At 43.7% G+C, this 18,435-nt stretch overlaps 2 protein-coding genes across 3 annotated transcripts in view; one reads left to right on the forward strand and one right to left on the reverse strand.

Annotated features, from left to right (window-relative positions):
* TMCC3 (transmembrane and coiled-coil domain family 3) overlaps nucleotides 1–12,691 on the forward strand; it is a 48,083-nt gene extending 35,392 nt beyond the window's left edge. For both annotated transcript variants that reach the window (XM_010213929.2, XM_088532926.1), the window contains exons 2-4: nucleotides 6,598–7,496; nucleotides 8,364–8,499; nucleotides 11,881–12,691. In XM_010213929.2, coding sequence (XP_010212231.1) covers nucleotides 6,613–7,496; nucleotides 8,364–8,499; nucleotides 11,881–12,183 — 1,323 coding nt within the window. In that variant the 5' untranslated portion in view covers nucleotides 6,598–6,612 and the 3' untranslated portion in view covers nucleotides 12,184–12,691. The remainder of the gene's footprint in view (nucleotides 1–6,597; nucleotides 7,497–8,363; nucleotides 8,500–11,880) is intronic.
* Nucleotides 1–18,435, reverse strand: part of CRADD (CARD and death domain containing adaptor protein) — a 340,232-nt gene that overhangs the window by 66,385 nt on the left and 255,412 nt on the right. The gene's annotated exons all lie outside the window — the stretch shown is intronic.

Here is an 18,435-nt window from a genome sequence, read left to right on the forward strand (position 1 = left end):
ACAGTAGAGTCGAGTTGAATAACCAGTTTAGAAGAAGAGATACAGAATGTCTTGTGTCACTCTTCAGAATATGCCACCTGCCTTGCTCATATTGGCTGTGTTTTGAGGGAGTTGTCAGTGGACATCCCCTTAGTGGGAGCTGAAGTGCTGGATTCTCTTTTGCATTTTGGGATGTGACCACCCATGTAGCATCTGGGGCTCCCGAGCGTTTCCCTGTTTTGCTGTGGAAAGCTGGGTGTGAATGAGCACGCACACAAAAGTGACTTTTAAATTTTGTTTTAACAAGTTGGGAAAGAGCATTTTTGATTCCTGATTAATTAATGGTGCTTATGTGAAGGGATGGTACTGCTCTGAAAAATAGTTTAGCTTGCCACTCTGGAGACTTAAAAATAAGAACTTAGTAAATCTACATGCTGCTTTATCCCTGCATTGCTTTCTGGGCCAGAATGGTGATTTTATGCAACTGCTGGGCAGTAAATGGGAAGTGGCTTATTTATTTTTATAAAAAGCCTTTTGAAGTTTGCATGAAGTAGCATGGAAGTCATTTTTCTTGGTCTGCGTGTGTCAGCTTTGTGCTTGAGATCAACCTGAACAGGATTGAAATACTGGTGGGAGAGTGGTGAAATGGAGGCATTTACCCTAGGATTGGGGAAGGATGAGGTGTGAGCAATAAAACAGCAGCCACTTCTTCCCCTCGTCTCCTCTCCCGTTGTTGGTTTAATCTGCCCCATCACTATATCTAAAGCCTTGCGTACACACGAGCAGCAGCCTAGCTAATTTGGCCATAGTTCATTCCTATAATAAGAAATTAGATAAAAGGTTGTTTCTGGGATACTCCTTTTTTGGCCTGAGTGCATTCGTAGGATTTGAAGCAAAACGACATGGGTGTGAGCTTGGTGATTTGGATCACAGGTCGTACTGAAGTGGGCATGAGGATATTAAATGTTGGCAAGTCAAGAGAGAGAGAATTGTCCTTGAAGTAACACCAGACCTTATATTAATGTTCTTTGACATTTCTACAGAGCAGGTTTTAAAACATTTTGGAAATGTTTGTTTTATTTTATATGTATTTTTTTTTTGCTTAAACCAAACTAACAAATATATTTTCATGTTTATTGATGGGGTCGTGCTTATGTTCCCAGCTCCACTGTGCTAATAAAAAGCAATAAACTGGAGGGAAGAATAGGCCATCAAAGTGATCCCGAGAAGAGGGCAGTTCTGAATCTCAGGCAAATTTCTTACCCTCGTTCTCTGGTTTCACTAGTGCAAGGCAGCAGCAGAGGTTGCTGTCTCCCTGCTGTGCTGCATCACAGCTGTCCTGTGCTGAGTATGATGCACTGAGTGTAGATACTTCTCTATGCCTGTTAAGTAGCTATTAAAAAGGCAAATCTTGAGCAGAAGGAGGTGCTTTACTGTGGCATTCAGCACAGCAATTATTTAAAGTATTTGGGCTGAGTTTGTGTAAATTAGTAGAGACCTTAAGAGCTTTATGACATTTAAGCAGCATTTTCAGTTGCCTTTGAAGGATGTGGCCCTAGTGAGTTTCAGAAGGAGCCCTGGAATTGAAAGAGGTGATAAAACTCAGGCCAAATGCTTTTCTGCTTTGAGAATATGCTTAAAAAGTAACAGTCTTCTGCGTGCTCTTTTATCCCCTGGCACCTGCTGTGCCTCTGCTGTATGTATCCTCTCTGACAAAAAAGAATTCTTCGAATCATAGAATGCTTAAGGTTAGAAGGGACCTCTAGAGGTCATCTAGTCCAACCCCCCTGCACACGCAGGGTCACCTAGAGCATGTGGCACAGGGTGGCATCCAAGCGGGTTTGGAAGATCTCCAGAGAAGGAGACTCCACAACCTCACTGGGCAGCCTGTTCCAGTGCTCTGTCACCCTCACCCTAAGTTCCTGTGGAAAAATTACTCCCAATTACTTTCTCTTGCTAAACCTGCAAGATTTAAGACTGGCTATATCTTATTTTCATTTGTTTTACGGGATTATTTTCCTAAGCACTAATCAGATACCCTGTGAGTCTTGCAAAACAGAGTTCAGTGTTGCTACAAGAAGGCTGCCCAGAGAGGTCTCCTTCTCTGGAGATCTTCCAAACCCGCCTGGATGCCACCCTGTGTCCCATGCTCTGGGTGTCCCTGCTGGAGCAGGAGGGTTGGACTAGATGATCTCTAGAGGTCTCTTCCAACCTTAACCAGTCTGTGAAGGCTTGCGCAGCTCTGACGGCTGATGTTGGTGAGGCTGTGTGGGAAAAGAAAAAGCAGTGATCTGAGTGTACTGGAATAGGAAGAGGACTTTGTGTCTTTGTGGCTGGCTTCTGTCAGTGAAGGGACCTAACGGCGTGGGCTTTTCTGTGCCTGCTGTGTAGGAGCAATCAGTGACTCTCTCTTTCAAATGCTTTTTTTTTTCCTTGTCTCTTTTTAATGCCAGTTCTTAAATGGGCATAAAATAAATGTATGAAATCAACATCAAAATCCAGTCTGACACCTAAGTAAAGTTGGCTGAGCTCTTACTTCTCCTTGGAGAGCAACCTGTGCAGTTCGCAATTCATGTCTGCAGCCATTAGGTGTGTTTTGGGCAGGCTGCATGCTCCCTGCGCTCTAGTGATTGTCACTTGTCTTCTCTGCTCACATCCCACCTGGAATCTTTGGGGAAGAAACAATCTCTCCTCGTGCTTTCCATACTGGCACCAGGGGATACAAAGGACATTTTCCTTAGGCCTGGCTTCTCCCCGCTTCAGCAGTTCCTGCCCATGTGGTACCCTTCTAACCTGGACCTGCTTCTTTAGATTCTCCTGGGGCATTTGGGCACATGGGTCCTTTTGAGCTCTGCACTGTTGTGTTCCAAACACTTTTTATTTTTTTCTGAACGCAGGTTTGCCTTTTCTCAGCACTCCACTTAATACTTAAGGTAGAAAGTGTCCCTGCCTGTGCCTGGGTATTGAACAACTTCTAGCAGTGCGTTGTGGGCTGCACCTGGCAGCTGTCCCTGGGGGTGTGCTAGGCTCCTTGGAGGAGCATTGGGGTAGCAAGGAGTTATTTTTGCCTCTGATGGGAGCCTGTCTAGTCATGTGGAGGGTATACAGCTTTGGTGCAGGCTGGGAGCCTGAATTGCTGCACCACTAAATTGCTGCCCCTTAGTCTTCCAGGAACACCAACACTACAAGTTAGCTCCCAGCTGGGCTGTAAGAAAATACATTTGCAAACTGCTCCATAAAACACAGTGGTCTCTCTAAGCCCCGCATTTCTAATCTCAGGGTAATGTTGGTTACGGCCAGCCCAATGAGCTTGTGCAAATCTGGCTGTCCTTGGTTTTCCTAGAAGCGAAGTCCTGGACGCGTCTCTGGTATTTCCTCAGGCTCTGGAGTAACGTTTACCTTTCTTATGCTCTCGCTCGCCTCTCAGGACTGCTTCCTCTAACCTGTAGCTGATCTCCAGCTGCATAATTATTGCTGTCCTGGTAGGGAGGATGAGTGATGGCTCCATTCTCCTAAGTGCTTTTCACTTCTGAAATATAGCTGGTCCCAGATGGGTTGTTTTGGTTATTCATGCCACTGCTAAATGCACTTTTTTTTTCCCCAAAACCTACTAGCAGCTTCTTTAATATGAACATCTTGGCCACATTGTCAGGAGTCACAGAAAGAACGATGGCAGTGCTGGAGTTCAGCTTTTCTTTCTTGAGCGTGGCTGGAAGAGCATCCTTTGAGGAGGATGTTGGTTCAGTCTCCTATGCAGGAGAAGATTTCAGGCCACGTCAAAGGACCCCAGCCCTTGACTACAGGTTTGTCAACGCTGAGGAGGCATCGCAGCCTTTTGCTCATGGTCTACTGCTCTGCCTAAATAAGTGGACAGCTCATACAGCAGGAAGGGGAACGCGCCCTTGCTGGGCTTCAGGAAGCAGTGATGTGCAGTAGCCCATGGGGCAGCTCTCTGCATTTCAGGATGGCACTGTTGCAGTGAGGAGGACTTGCAGGAGGAGCTGAACTTGGCCTTCTGGTGCCCTGGGCTCACACTGTTAAAGGCTGGGCTAGAGCACAGTCATGGATGAGTCTTTGCTGAGCTTGTTCCATGGAGCTATTGAGCTAGAAGGCAGGTGATGGAGCGTTTTCGTAGAAGTATTTGGGCGCTGCAGTGGCTGCTTGCTTGTAATAAACAGTGTATATAACATGCACAGAAGGTTTCCAGAGGTCCTGTTGCCTGAATAATCTTGCAGCATGAAGGCGGGAGGGCAACTGGCAGGTGGGCCAAAAGACTTAGAGGAATATATTGAACATGACTTTTTCTGTGCCCTCAGTGAGCTCTCAGTCCAGTGAGCTAAATATTACTCCTACCATGGCTTTTGTGAATCTAGGTACAATTCTAGTCTAAAATTATTTATTGAACCTAAGCCAAACTTATGACTGGTTTGTACTCTCAGAAGTAAATTTACCATATGCTGATCCCTGCCTGCAAGGCCAACGTAGCTTCCAGCTGCTATAATACCTTGATAGGATTGTTCCTTTTTCCCCTCTTGCTGTTGCAACCTTGAGGAAGGACCGACCCTTCCAGGAAGGCAAGGGGTGCGTGATTCATGATATAGACCTTGCTGCCTGCCAGAGCCGCCGGCGAGGGAGAGGGCCTGTGGGAAGAGAGATCAGGTTTGGGCTTGTATTCAATTATTCCAGAATATTTTTAGAATATTTTGTACTGAGGAAGTAAACACTTAATGCTGTGTAAAGGTCAGAGGGGGACCCCACCCGTTCTTGGAAGTCCGTACGGCCTCTGCTAAGTAACTTCAGCGGTGCTTCTGGCTTGGGTGTATGTGCAGTTCAGTGATTTATTGTAGTTTATTTTTGTGCCAAATCATATTCAAAAATGCCTTGATGTTTCGAGAAACTATTGTTTTATACGCAGCTTTTTATCTTTGTTACATTCGTCCAGACCCAGTAAATACAGGTATATCCACGGTTATTTGCCTTGATTGCTTTTTTACCCTATAGAGTGATGTGTAATAGCTAAATTTATTTTAGCTATTGGTTATACTCATGAGATTTGCTCAATTAAAAATAAATAAATAAATAAAAATAACACCTTGCAATTAATTGAGCCAGCTGTGATTTTTATCACTCTTCAAACAAATTATTGTACTGAATATAGAATGCTATCCCAGGATCCAGGTGTGTATTGTATCTGTGCTAAAATTAAAATGAGATCTCATAATAAAGCAGATTTTCTATAGAGTACATTTCAATATTGATAATAAATCACAACTTTAATGCATTAATATAAATGATGTCCATAATTTTAATATTTTTAATAATTAAGCATAGGGCTCTATTATTTCTTTTGAGCAAACTGGTAATGCACAGAGGTATTAGACAGTGGCACTCCCAGTCTTAAATGTAACCATTAAGCAATGTTCTCCAGAAGGAATTGTCAACACCAGAATTGCTCAGCCTTTTTTACCGTTATCAGAACCCAGACCCTGCAGAGGAGCCTTTCAAAGCAGTGGTGGCACCGTGAAGCAGAGGCTGCTCTGGCTTCATGAACTCGCATGGAAAGTGTTTGGCCATGGAGGTTATTGTCACTGGACCTTGGCTCAGCCACTTTCCTACCAGGAGCCTGCCAAATTTTAAAAGATTTATTTTCCGTATGAAAGCAGAAGTAAAAAGTCTCATTAACTGATGAGGTAAAGACATCACTCTTTTGGTAGTAGAGGGGAAGGGGCTGTGTTTTTCTTCTTTTACAGTATGGGTTCGTTGTGGAAATTTTGGTGAGCTGCATTTTACTTTTGAAGCGGGTAGGGCAGTGCTAGGCTTGGTGTCCTGTCATCTTTCCTCAAAGAGAAATCTGTGAGAATAGGTACAGTAGAAAGCTGAGATTTATGGACTATATGGACGTAGAATCTGAAAGCCCATTACAGCTAGTGTGTTTGTTAAGCGGACTCTCTAGATGTGACGGTGTGACAGTTTTAATGAAGTGCATCTACTCCATTGCAGGGGCCAAGGTATGATGATAACAGCAATGAAACCACCGTAATTAGGTCATTCTTGTTGCAGCTCCTCAGGGACTTTGTCTTCATCTGTTTCATAGCAGGCTATCTTGGCTTTCTGTTCAGAAAAATGAATAATCTGTTATCTCTGTCTACATCTGTATCACGGTTTGACCATTTCTAAGAGAACGTCAGAATAATTATTTCATGATCTCTTTAAATTTTCTGATGATAAAAAAAAATTCTTAAAAATTTAAGCAATATAATAGTAACATATAAATACATTATATAATTATACATTATGAATATAATAGTAAAAGTTACATTTTAAGATATATTTAGGGATCTTTTCTAGATAGGTATAGGTTTGACTTTTGTAAATGACTGTAAATCATTTTCAAAAAAAATATATTCACTATGTTCTTTTTTTTTCTTTCCCATTGAGTGGTGTTTATCAGTCTAGAGAAGATCAGGAAAAATCCTTTATAATTTCAAAGGAAAGTTCATTCTGTTTTGCTATTACAAACTACTATATATTGTGTACTTGTTATAATATGTGGGGAAACTGAAAGTTGCATCTGAAAAATAAAACTCATGTTCCCTCTTTCTTCTTCCCACCCCTCAGGTAGAAAGACATGACATGAATACCCTGAGCTTGCCCCTTACCATCCGCCGCGGGGGCTCTGACACCAACCTCAACTTTGATGTCCCAGATGGGGTTCTAGAATTCCACAAAGTCAAACTCAGCGCGGATAGCTTGAAACAGAAGATCCTCAAGGTCACCGAGCAAATCAAAGTTGAGCAAACAGCACGGGATGGGAACGTGGCTGAATATCTGAAACTCGTAAACAGCGCAGACAAGCAGCAGGCTGGGCGCATTAAACAAGTCTTTGAGAAAAAGAACCAGAAATCTGCCCACTGCATTGCCCAGCTGCAGAAGAAATTGGAGCAGTATCACAAAAAGCTTAAGGATATTGAACAAAATGGATCCTCCAAAAGTGCTAAGGATACTTCCAAGGATAACTTGAAGGATGCTCAGCATGGAAAACTTCGTACGTCCGGGCACGGGACTGAGAGCAGCAAGTCGGGCGTGCCAGGTGTCTCCTTGACACCACCTGTCTTCGTTTTCAGCAAGTCTAAGGAGTTTGCAAACTTGATCCGAAACAAATTTGGCAGTGCAGACAACATCGCTCATCTCAAAAATACCCTGGATGAATTTCGGCCAGAAAGCAGTTCTAGAACATATGGTGGCAGCGCTACCATAGTGGCCAAGCCAAAATATGTCAGTGATGACGAATGCTCGAGCGGTACCTCTGGCTCTGCAGATAGCAATGGGAATACTTCCTTCGGAGCTGCTGTGGCGGGCACCCTGGACAGCCAAGGAAAACTTTCCATGATTTTGGAGGAACTAAGGGAAATTAAGGAGACACAGTCTCAACTAGCTGACGATATTGAAAATTTAAAAACACAGTTTAAAAGAGACTATGGCTTTATTTCTCAAATGTTACAGGAGGAAAGATATAGGTAAGTATAAGTGGTTTTTTTAACCATCTTAACTTCCTTTTAGCCATCTTGAAATGACTTTGAATGAGTATAGGGACTAGTCAGAAAGAATAAATGTGTGTGTGTGTGTGTGAGGCAGTGGTGGTGGGATGCTTCTGAAATAAGAGTATAAATTCCAATTAATATCTGGTATCAAAATGTTCCACTTCTTTCAATAAGTGGCAATACGGATGTAACATAAATACTTCACATCAGATAATGTGGTAATTGTTTTGCCTAGGGCTTGTCTGAAAATCTGCCATCTGACATTTTACTGGCATGTTGTTATATGAATACAGTGTGCAGGGGATGCCAGTTGTTTTGTAACTATTGGAGGACTTCTGATCTATTTTAACCAGTAAAGGCTGAGCAGCCTGCAGTGTAACAGGGCTGACTTAGAGCGGGTAAGTGCCCTCTTACTGCTGAGCACCTTGTGCAGACACTGCTCAGAGGCATCCAGGGTCGTAGTGTCACTGTGTGTCCTGCTGCAATGCTGGGGTACTGCTGTGCAAAGTAATTAAGTGCTGTAGCACAGCTTCCTCTCATCTTGTTTAAATGAAGAGAAAGAAAAGGGAAGATGTGAACTAGATACCCCTAGCTGCTGCTGTTCTGTTCATGAAATTCATCAATGACATACAAATATTCATCCTTCAATACCTACAGTCAGCAAGGAGCAGTCACAAAAGCCTTTCAGCCTGCAGAACCAACATTTACAGAGTAGTTTCCAAAGTTTTTACTGATTTCTCTCCTGTATGTCCTATAATGCCACTCAGCTGAATCCTCAGAGGTTACCTTTATGAAGTGTGTAATTGTTGTCATGGTTTAAACCTTTTTTTTTTTCTTGAAAAGATATGAAAGATTGGAAGACCAGTTAAATGATCTGACTGACCTTCATCAACATGAGACAGCAAACTTGAAACAAGAGCTAGCCAGCATAGAGGAGAAAGTGGCATATCAGGCATACGAGCGATCACGGGATGTTCAGGTACTTTCTGCCTCTTTTCTTCACTTATTACAGACTTTTAAAACCTTTTTTTAATCTTGTGCTGTAAAACACACATCTCTGCATATTTATATATAAAGAATGTGAGGGAAGATGTAAGCCCATATTTTGCCTGCTTTAAGATGAAAATCTAACAGCATGTTATCCCTTTGCATGTTTATATGCAGTCTAAGCAAATGATGGATAGAAATATTTCCTCCCAAAGTCTAAGGATGAAATGATTGTTTTGCCTTACCTTACTATAAGTTTAAGATACACTGGTGAGGTAAGAAGTCTATGACTGTTATCTTGTTTGCTCATATTGTAAATAAAACTGCCTGTGCATCCTGGTGTTCACATTGCTACAGGCAGAGAGGAGCAGTGAGCTGACAGCAGAAGGCTCGAGCTCTTTTCTGGCTGGTGTGCGAGTTAACAAGCCCTTAGGAACTGAGTGAGGAAGGCAATGAATCTAAGCGTATCACCTTGGTAGGCTCCAGACAGCTTTCCTGTGCAGGCTCTTTCTGAAGGCATCTCAAGGATGCAGAACCTGAATGAGAGCAGAGCTCTCCACTCCAAGGGCTATGAAGTGTTTGCAGACTCATGACCTGAGCCCTGGGCAGCTTTAGAGGCTTTTAAAGCTATCTGAGGTGCTAAGTTGATGATTCATTTTATTATTGTTATTATTATTACTATTATTATGACCTCATTACAGGTGCTATGATTGGTTTTTTTTATCTCTGTACAGTTGGGCCTGCTTAAACTTGTCTGTTTAGGGTTTGGCAAATAAGCTAGGATAAAGTGAAAGCATTTAAATTACCAGTATTTAAATAACAAGCTAACACCGAAGCATCCTGTCCTTAAGGGATGGGGGGAGAAAGTGGAGGTGGGGACACTTCATGTTGAGCCTCTCGGTGCAGGAGTCCAGGTGGAAGCGCTTTGAAGATGGACTTTCTCTAAAGCAGCACAGGTGATTTGAGAAGAACTTCGAGTCAGAGAGGAAGGAAGGCTGGGAAAGCTCTGTAGCATGTAGAAGAGCACATGTGAGCCCTAAGGGAATTTGTGCCATTGCCCATTGTCTTCCATGTAATATTGCTAAAACAATGAAAGGAAACTTTTTTGGAGGGTGACGTTTTTGCTTTATATCTTAAGCCAAATTAGTAGCTCACGGTTGCCCAACAGGAGATGTCCTCCCAGCTCTATCTTCCCCATGCTCCCACTGGCTGCCTCGCACTGACATAACTCACTGAAATGGTGTCTGGAGTTTGCAGCTGGGAGTGGGGAAGGAGGCAGGGAAATCGGAGCATGATTTTTCTCTTCTAGGCATTGGCAAAGGGTTATGTTGACCTATCTTATGATACTACAGCCTTAAAGGGTACTATGTAATAGTACTTGAGATGTATCTCAAGCAGAAAATCATATTTTGGCAAGGGAGTGAAGCAGTTAGAAAATTTTCCATGTTTTACGTTTAGAGGATTTTTAGTGCAGGATTAGCAATTCAGGAACAATTTTATTTGAAGGTTTTTTTTTTTTTTTTTTCCTCAAGTACACCTTCAAGCAGAAGAGCAAGGTCTATGTTCTTTAAAACAAAATGTCAGGTAGAAAATGTCATGTGAGAGAAAGTCCACTGTCATTCCCTCCATAGGGAGGCCAGAGTTCTCATGACTGAAGAAAACAGTGTGATTGCATTTCCTTGCCTTCGGTCTAGGCCGCTTGGAAACCAGACAATGTAGACCCAGAGGGACCTGGAGAAGCCACGTAAGGGCAAGCCAGCCTCTTCAGGCATGGGCACTGTCTAAGATTTACAAATAAGCCTGGCGAGTATGGCAGGCAAATAGCAGACTGCTAAAGCAAAATGTAGGAGCTGAAGTTAAGAATGGTGCAGGGAAAAACCATTTGACTTGTTTAGGCACCTGAAGTTTCAAGCACAACCTTTCCATAGCGCTTAAAGCAGAGTATGCTGAGTGGAGATCTTATCCCTGATAAGCTGGCTGAGCAGCCACCTAAAGCTGTGTGGGACTCAGGAACAAAGGATCTGAGCATGGCTCCTGAGAAGTCTGTCCCTTGGTGTGCTCAGAGCAAGGCCGAGCAGCCTGGCCTTCACTAAATTGCGTTGCAGGAGTACGATGCCACTGCCCTATGTATGAGAGCACGGGTGTGAAAACAGTCCAGCGGGAGAGACTTTGAATTCTCAGCGCACCTCTGGGAGAGGAGGATTGAATAATTTCTGCTTCTGCCAGGCGGTGCTGGAGGGAGTTTTGTCTCTGCGCTCCAGGGCTGCAGCTCAGCTGTCAGACATCGAGATGCAGGAGAGTGGGTCGGGAGGAGCGTCACTCCGGAGCTTCATAGCTGGGACACTGAGGTGGGAAAAGGCAGTGCAGCTCTGGAGATTTGTACGCCTATGTTCTACATGAGACAGTCAATAGCTAAAAGCAGGGCCCAAGACACTTGCCAGGCTGCTGGTGGCCCTGGCTGTGTGCAGAGGGGTCGCACCAGTGTCAGCCTTGCCACTCTCACCTAGAAGAGGTGTCTGGATATAATCTGATGGGGTGCCTGAGCTTGCAGAGCGGAGGAGAGCGAGGCAAGTCACGAGCCTGGCAATAAGAGGCTTTCTCCATCAGCAATCACGAGACAAGTTATATTTTGCCTTGCGTATCTTACTGTAATGCAGTCTCTGTTTCAGCAAAATCACCAGCACACACAGTTTTCAATCTCTTATTACTATACTTTATGCTGGAGGGTTCCATGCATGTGTTCCAACCCTGCATGCTATACACTTAGGATATGGACTCGGGAGCTTTTGTGTCGGCACAAGGAGAGAGCAAGAACCTACTGAGATCCTAACCCCAGAGCTCCACAGCAGGTGGACTTCAGGAGAACAAAAGGAACGTAGAGCAGAGTGGTGGCGTAAACCAAATGGTACACGTTGCACAGCGGACTTAATTAGTATCACAGCAAGCCAGTACTACCCTCATGTTTTCTGTAGTACACACAAAGAAACCAACTTGGAAGCTCTTTTAATGTAGTGGAGGTTGCCATGGCAACAGCTTTCCCAGTACCTTGTCTCATCTGTAGATGCTGGAAACAGGAACTATCAGGAACATGAGAGCTGTGATACTTGTCTCGAGCATGAAAATGGAAATACTGCATTTTTGACACTGTTGTCAGATTTAATCATGCCTGAGCAGGCAGTGATACATACGTAAAAATAGGGACGTGTATTTTGAGGGGGGGGAGGGGGAAACGAATGGGTGGCTCATTCAAATTTGAGGAGTCTATAATAAATTATACTTTCTAATCTGGCTCAGGGATGGCTCCACAGCTAAAAATGGAAAAGCATTATGGTGAAATACAGCTGCTCTGAACCTTGTTTTCTGTCATCTCCAGGAAGCCTTGGAATCGTGCCAGACCCGAGTTTCCAAGCTGGAGCTCCATCAGCAAGAGCAGCAAGCACAGCAGTCCGAAACGGTTAATGCCAAAGTGCTCCTGGGGAAATGCATAAATGTTATCCTGGCCTTCATGACTGTCATCTTAGTATGTGTCTCTACTATTGCAAAGTTCATTGCGCCTATGATGAAGAGCCGTTTCCATATCATCTGCACTTTTTTTGCAGTGACGCTGTTGGCAATATTTTGTAAAAACTGGGATCATATCATTTGTGCCATAGAACGGATGATTATACCAAGATGAAGCTGCTGGTCTGGCTGTTTTGTTGTTCTTTTCTCCCCCTCCTTCCCTGTTTTCTAAGAAGTGCTGTGCATATACAAGCTGTTTTTGCTTTGTCTGTTTAAATGTGCAGACTGGATGAAGAATGCTACAGAGCCTTGGACTTTAAGGTGGAAATATATAACACGTACTTCTTGGCAGACAGTTACCTGTTCAACCAGATTGTTTCTAATGGGCTTTGTCTGTGATTAACTGCTCACTTTTGTCATTCTTCTGCCTTAATCCAACTGTTTTTCCACTTTAGAAACCTGTAGCCACAAAAAGCGTGGTATCTGGGAGGAGTCTGGAAGTATAAGGTGTGCTTTTTACTGGAGCAGGGAGAAGAGATTATGATCAGGAGGGAGCACATTATAAAAATGTGTCAGCCCTGTGACAGAGATGAAGTAATCTTCTCTCTGAAACCAGTTAGAATGACGAGACCAATTAGTTACATGTATTAATATTTCCTGATTCTAAATTATTAGATGTCTGTTTGTGGGAATTCTAGTTTTCAGGAGCAGCAGAACTTGATGCTCATACCAGGAACTCTTTGCACAGAAAGCTTAATTCTCAAAATCTAGACTAGTGATGACTATGGGCTACAGTTGCTGTCCTGTCCTGGCACTCTTCCATATGACACTCAGGAAATACACAAACATGGCATAAGGCTTCCAATGATGATGAACCGAATGACAAGATCTCCAGGTGGCTTTCTTGAAGGATTCAGGAAGGGAGCCGCAGGCTTCAAGCACCGCAGGTTGCCAGGGGAAGGAAGCACACCCGGGAAGGCAAAGTTCAGGTTGGTCTTTGTCCGCATTGACTTGCTGGGATTCTCTGATGAATGCAGAGCAGGCTGGTGATGGGACTCCAGGTACAGTGGATTTCTCTTCTTGTGACACACTAAGGGTGTGAGGGAACAGATCCTTGCAGGAGAAGGGAGTTAAACTTGTGTATATAATAAAAGCACTGTGCACACTCTCTTGACAAATGTAATGAAAATAATGTGTTACCATACAGTCCACTACTAGGAGACAAGATTGGTTTTGTTTTTGTAATAGAATTTATTTTACTTGATCAAAGAACTTCAAGAAACTTTCCTTGAAATACTTTGTCTGGTTCCCAGCCATAATGTAAAACAAGATCTTAAATAAAACATCAGATTTCTCCTTCACCATGTATTAAAAAGAAAACAAAAAAAGTCTCCATTTATTTGATATTCAGTATTACTTTTAAAATAAGTGTTGTGACAGATTGTTTTTTATTTTAATTGCAATATTTGTTATGCTGGAGGGGGGAAGGGGACTGCTTGAGGGATGTATTTGCTTCTAGGCAAGTGCAAGAGCTGGTGTAGAAGTTCACAAGCAGAGGTGGGAGGAGAGGGGTAGGGCCAAGGGCACCTACTTTATCATTTTACCACTACTGCAGTAATAGTGAATGTTGTTGCTTTCTGTGGCTTCAAGAACTGAAGGCAGAACAGAATTAATGGCATAAATAATGACATGACCAAGCCTTTAGAAAATGCTGTTAAAACCCTTCCCTCGTTAAAGCAATGCTTGCGTGGGGAAGGCTGCAGGGGCAGCCAAAGGGGCAAAGCGTCTTGGTGACAGCGCCGCACGGCTCTAAAGCCCGACCTGCCACCCAGCTGCACTCAGCCTCCCACTCCTGCACTTACAGCCCGCCCAGAGCCTGCAAAGAGAAACTTATCTTCATAGGAACGTCCCTTCCATTACATTAAAAATATTTAAAAACTAACCAAAATCAACCACCACTGTGGCAGCTCTTTTCTGGTATATCTCAAAGAATTTCCCTTAGGTTGTTTATATGTCCTTCTGATGTATCATAACATTGTCTTGGACATTTTTTTAATTATTGTAAAACAAAACACTTCCATCTTCATTCGTGCAGAGGTAATTAAAGGTTTTTACAGTCTGTACTTTCATCTTCTTTAGCCAGTGAAAGGGTTTGCTATTCAGAACCCTCTGCTTTTTTCTTTGTCCCTGAATTAAGCCTTTTGCTAACTTCCACCAGCCATTTTATTATTCAACCTGTAATGTTTATTTTCTTACTTGCACCACCACGTTACACATACATTACACAGATCAGGAGACCTGGTGCTGAGCCCGAGACAGCTGTGCCCCCTCTTCATGGTGTTCTCGGGCCTTTCCTTACTATACCATGCTTTCTTCTCCTCCAAGCACAGGACCCTTGATGGAACAACAGCAGCCTTGGCATGCTGGGGGCCCTGACACAAACCCTAGCAAGGGGCAGAGGTGGGAGACAGCAGAGCTGCTCTCGCTGTGCCCGCAGCAGCAAGCCGTGCTCTCTGCCAAGCCTGCTCCGGTGGGACGGAGCTCTGCCTTCTCCTGCCCCTGCCATGCAGCCCCGCTCCGGTGGTGCCAGGAGGCTGCACAGGCCTGGGGCTTGCGGCTGTGCTGCAGCCCGGGCTCTGCTGGCTGCAGCAGTCGCGCCTCCTCTCACAGTGAAAACTGCCCAACTTCTCAACAACTAAGTATCTTCTGCGGTACCGTATCTGCGTTTTTGTTCTCGCACAACATGTTAAACGGCCCTCTGGCTGTAGTCATCCCACTTGCTCATCATCATCAGCCTCTTTACAACTCCCCCTCTCTGAAAGGGCCAGGCCCCTGTTCCTGCTTGGCGCTGCCTGGCGTTGGTCGCTGCACCCCGCTCTGCCGGCTGGTCTGCCACGACGGTCCCGCTGCCTAGCACGGATGCCTGTGACGCGCTGCACCGGTGCCTCTCTGGCCCTTGTGCTGCTCTTGGTCCCTCGGTGAGGTTAGCAGCACCTGCCCAAGCTTCGCCCACTTCAGCAGAGCCACCCGACTCAGGGTTTCCTCTCAAACTGTGTCACGGCCACCCCCGCAGCGTCCCGGCATAACCACGTTATTAATTTATTGACAGCACTGAAGGACCCCTAGGTTAAACTCTCTCGTCTATACGTCACTGCGTTCGAGGAACCTCTCGTTCTCCTGTGCTCCTACCATGTCCACTTGTTCTGACTTCCTGGAGATGCCCTCCCAAATCTGACTGCTCCTTAGTTCACTGTCAAAATACTTTGCACCACGTAGTTCCTCTGCTGCGGGGCTGTCTGTGTAGAGAGCTGATATCTGCCCTACATGAAGGATATTTAGAAGCCAGTATTCTTATGTTAACCAAATCAAGAATGTGTGTACAGGGTATAAAAATTCCATAGCTGAAGGCAAGTTGCTGTAGCTGTATATGATCCAGCAGCTAGAAGCTGAAGCTAAATGAATCCAGAGTAAGCATAAACTTTAGTTTTGTAATTGTAGCTACCGAATAACATAAATAAGGATCACAATTTTTTAAATTAAAGTTGAATGCTCTTGTTTAGAGATGAACCATTTCAGGCTTATGTTGGCTACAAAGCCAACTGCAGAATCATAGTAGTGCTTTCTTGCCTTAAAATCCATGATCAAGAAATTCTCTTGGAAAAAAAAAAAAAACCCTCCGAACTTGCTTCCCTTAGCTGACATGTAATCTTTTAAAGCTAAGCCTATTTCCACTGTGATACAGATATTTCACTTCTGGATTCCATGGTACAGCAGAAGGTAAACACAGATTAATGTAATTAAACACTGCTTATTTGGATAACAACTTAATCACTCCGAAAGTCCAGCTAGGAATAGCAATCAGAAAAGTTTACTCTCTTTTTTAATCAAGCAAATTTCTATCTGCTTTGCACGTACCATGATGCCACAACATGGACTTTAATTACATTGCTCCCTTTAAAAAAAAACAGAATGTAAGTGCTGCAGCTTGGGAGAAGAAGATGGCAAAAAGCTTGTTTTCAAGTAAAATTTCTGTGGTCTCTGATGCTGAGTAGAATCCTGGAGAAAATCCACACAACTTTACATTACAGCAGTTCAAGACTAATAAAATTTTGGTTAGTTTTTGTTAATGGAATTGCTTACTCTTCCTGAAAAAGCACTATGAAGAATGTAACTTTGGGACATCTAATGATGCTGTATATAAAAGACTGCATGAGGAATACTCAAATTATCTTATACTGTTGATTTTCTGTGTGTATAGTATGCTCAGTTGCACTGTTGTTGGAAAGTTTTGCACAGTGTCATTTTTTTTTCCTTTTTCAGGAAATCTGGGCCTTGTAGTACAGATGTGTACCAAAAAAATGTCTGTTTTAGTTGACCGACGTTAACTGTCTCAGCGTGCAATTTTCATTTTGTGTGGCACTGTGGAAAGATGCAACTATTCAAACGCATTCTTTGTATATTTTGTTGTGTAGTCATGACTGCTTCTAAGGTGCCATTAACATTTTTGAAATAAAGATATTTACATTTATTTGATGGTCAAAATTGGGTTTCTTAAGCTTGCCACTTGATCGCTCAAACCCAAGTCTCAGTGCTGGGTCAGTACTAAAGCTGCTCAGTTGGGCCCTAGCCTTGAAACAGACACAAAATGTTCAGGCAACTGTGAGCACTGCGCTCCGTCACCTTTCGGACTCGAACCAGTAGCTTGGGTTTTATTTACAGCTATGACATGGCAAAGCTGCAAACCTCAACAGAGGCGGCATCGCTGCTCTTCTCCAGAGCTGGTGTGAAGACGCAGTGCAAACACCGTTTTATCTTGCCAGGCAGTTGGACTCATCTTGGATTTCCTTTGTGGAAAACTGAATTAGAAACCTAAGCTGAATTTTATGTTTTTGCCAGAAAACTGTTACTACTGAGTCATGATCCAAATGCTGATATGCCTCGTGGTTACCATGGCTGGCATAAAGCAAAATACTTGCATTTATTATCAGTCTTCAGAACTCGGATTTTGGATAGTAGCACAGCCCGGTAACTACTCTAGTACCCAGAAATAGAAGGCAGAGAGGAAAATATAGTGGCATTCTTAACACGCCATCCTTAAGTCACACTTTGTGCACACGCTGAACAGAAAACTACAGAGCACAGGAGGCTCATGTAACACATGGGATTGAGCAATGGTCTCAAAAACTCTCATGCTTTAAATCTATTGATGCCCTATGTGCTAAAATATCCAAAGAATTCTATTCTGGCCCCAGAATTATATTCCAGGCCCACTGAAGTCGATGGCAAAACTCCCTCTGGGTTCAGCTGGGAATGGCTGCTCTCTCAGCACTGTGACATTTAGGAGTAATGGCATCTTCTGACTATAATTACTTTTTCCTGCTGAAGCCCCACACTGTAATGCATATTCTCAGCCTCTCCAACAGAAAAGTGCCCCTGCCGGGTCACAGCCCTCTCTGCCACAACTGAGTGGTGCCATCTGCACCTCAGGCTCTGCCTGCTCCGAGGCTGGCTCGGCCGCCATTCCCAGCACTAATCCCTTGCCTGGCCTCTATCCCCTTAAATCGAATGCAGGTCAAGGTGACACAAACTAAGCACGGATTAAACTACAGGTGTGCGCAGCTGCATGGATGTACAATGGCGATGAAGACATAGGCTAGGTTATAAAGATATAGGCTGCTGGGCTACAGGAGCTTGAGGCTTTACCTAATCTAGCACCTATTCTCAGCTTTCCTCGAGGGAGGCAGCAAGGAGGCCTAAGGGAGCTTGCAGACTCCTCAAGACATTTCTGAACCAGACTTGCGCATTCTCATCACCCAGAGAGTGCACATGCAAACTCCTCTGCTGCGTTCATGGAGCGCTGCAGCGCCTTGGCTTTCCGTCAGATGCTGCCTTCTTCGTGTGAGGGTGAGCTTTGATGATCCATCCAGGACTAATACAAAACGTCACCTGAAGAGACAAAACCTCTTAATTTTGCAAACCGAAAGCACTGAGGGTGTCTATGTGGGTTCTCAATCAGGCGAGCGCCACAAGGCATTTATGTGTTTTAAAAAGACTTTTTGTAGAATAGACTACTACCACATGCAGTTGTATTGATTTCTATTCTCAAGAGAAAAAATAATGTTTTTTGAGAAGTGTATTATATAGGAGAATTTGTCACTGCTCAAATTCAACATAAAGATATTTCTCCTGTTTCCTTCAGGTACTATCCTAATTAGCAGTTGGACTGCCTGACATAAAGAAAAAACAAAGAAACCCCAGTATTTTCCCTCTCCTCAGCAAGGCATTTTCTTTCATATTTATTTTCTTTCATATTTTTCCCATGTCTTGTAATATTTATAACCCTGATTTTCTAGCTTTTTCCCCACTTCTTGCTCTCTAGCTTCATCTCCTGTGACCTTCTTTTCCCTCCGCTGTGCTCACAAGCCCC

The sequence above is a fragment of the Tinamus guttatus genome, unplaced genomic scaffold (assembly GCF_059628265.1).
Source record: "Tinamus guttatus ecotype Peru unplaced genomic scaffold, ASM5962826v1 Tinamus_guttatus_pri_ptg000472l, whole genome shotgun sequence".
Lineage (NCBI taxonomy): Eukaryota > Metazoa > Chordata > Aves > Tinamiformes > Tinamidae > Tinamus > Tinamus guttatus.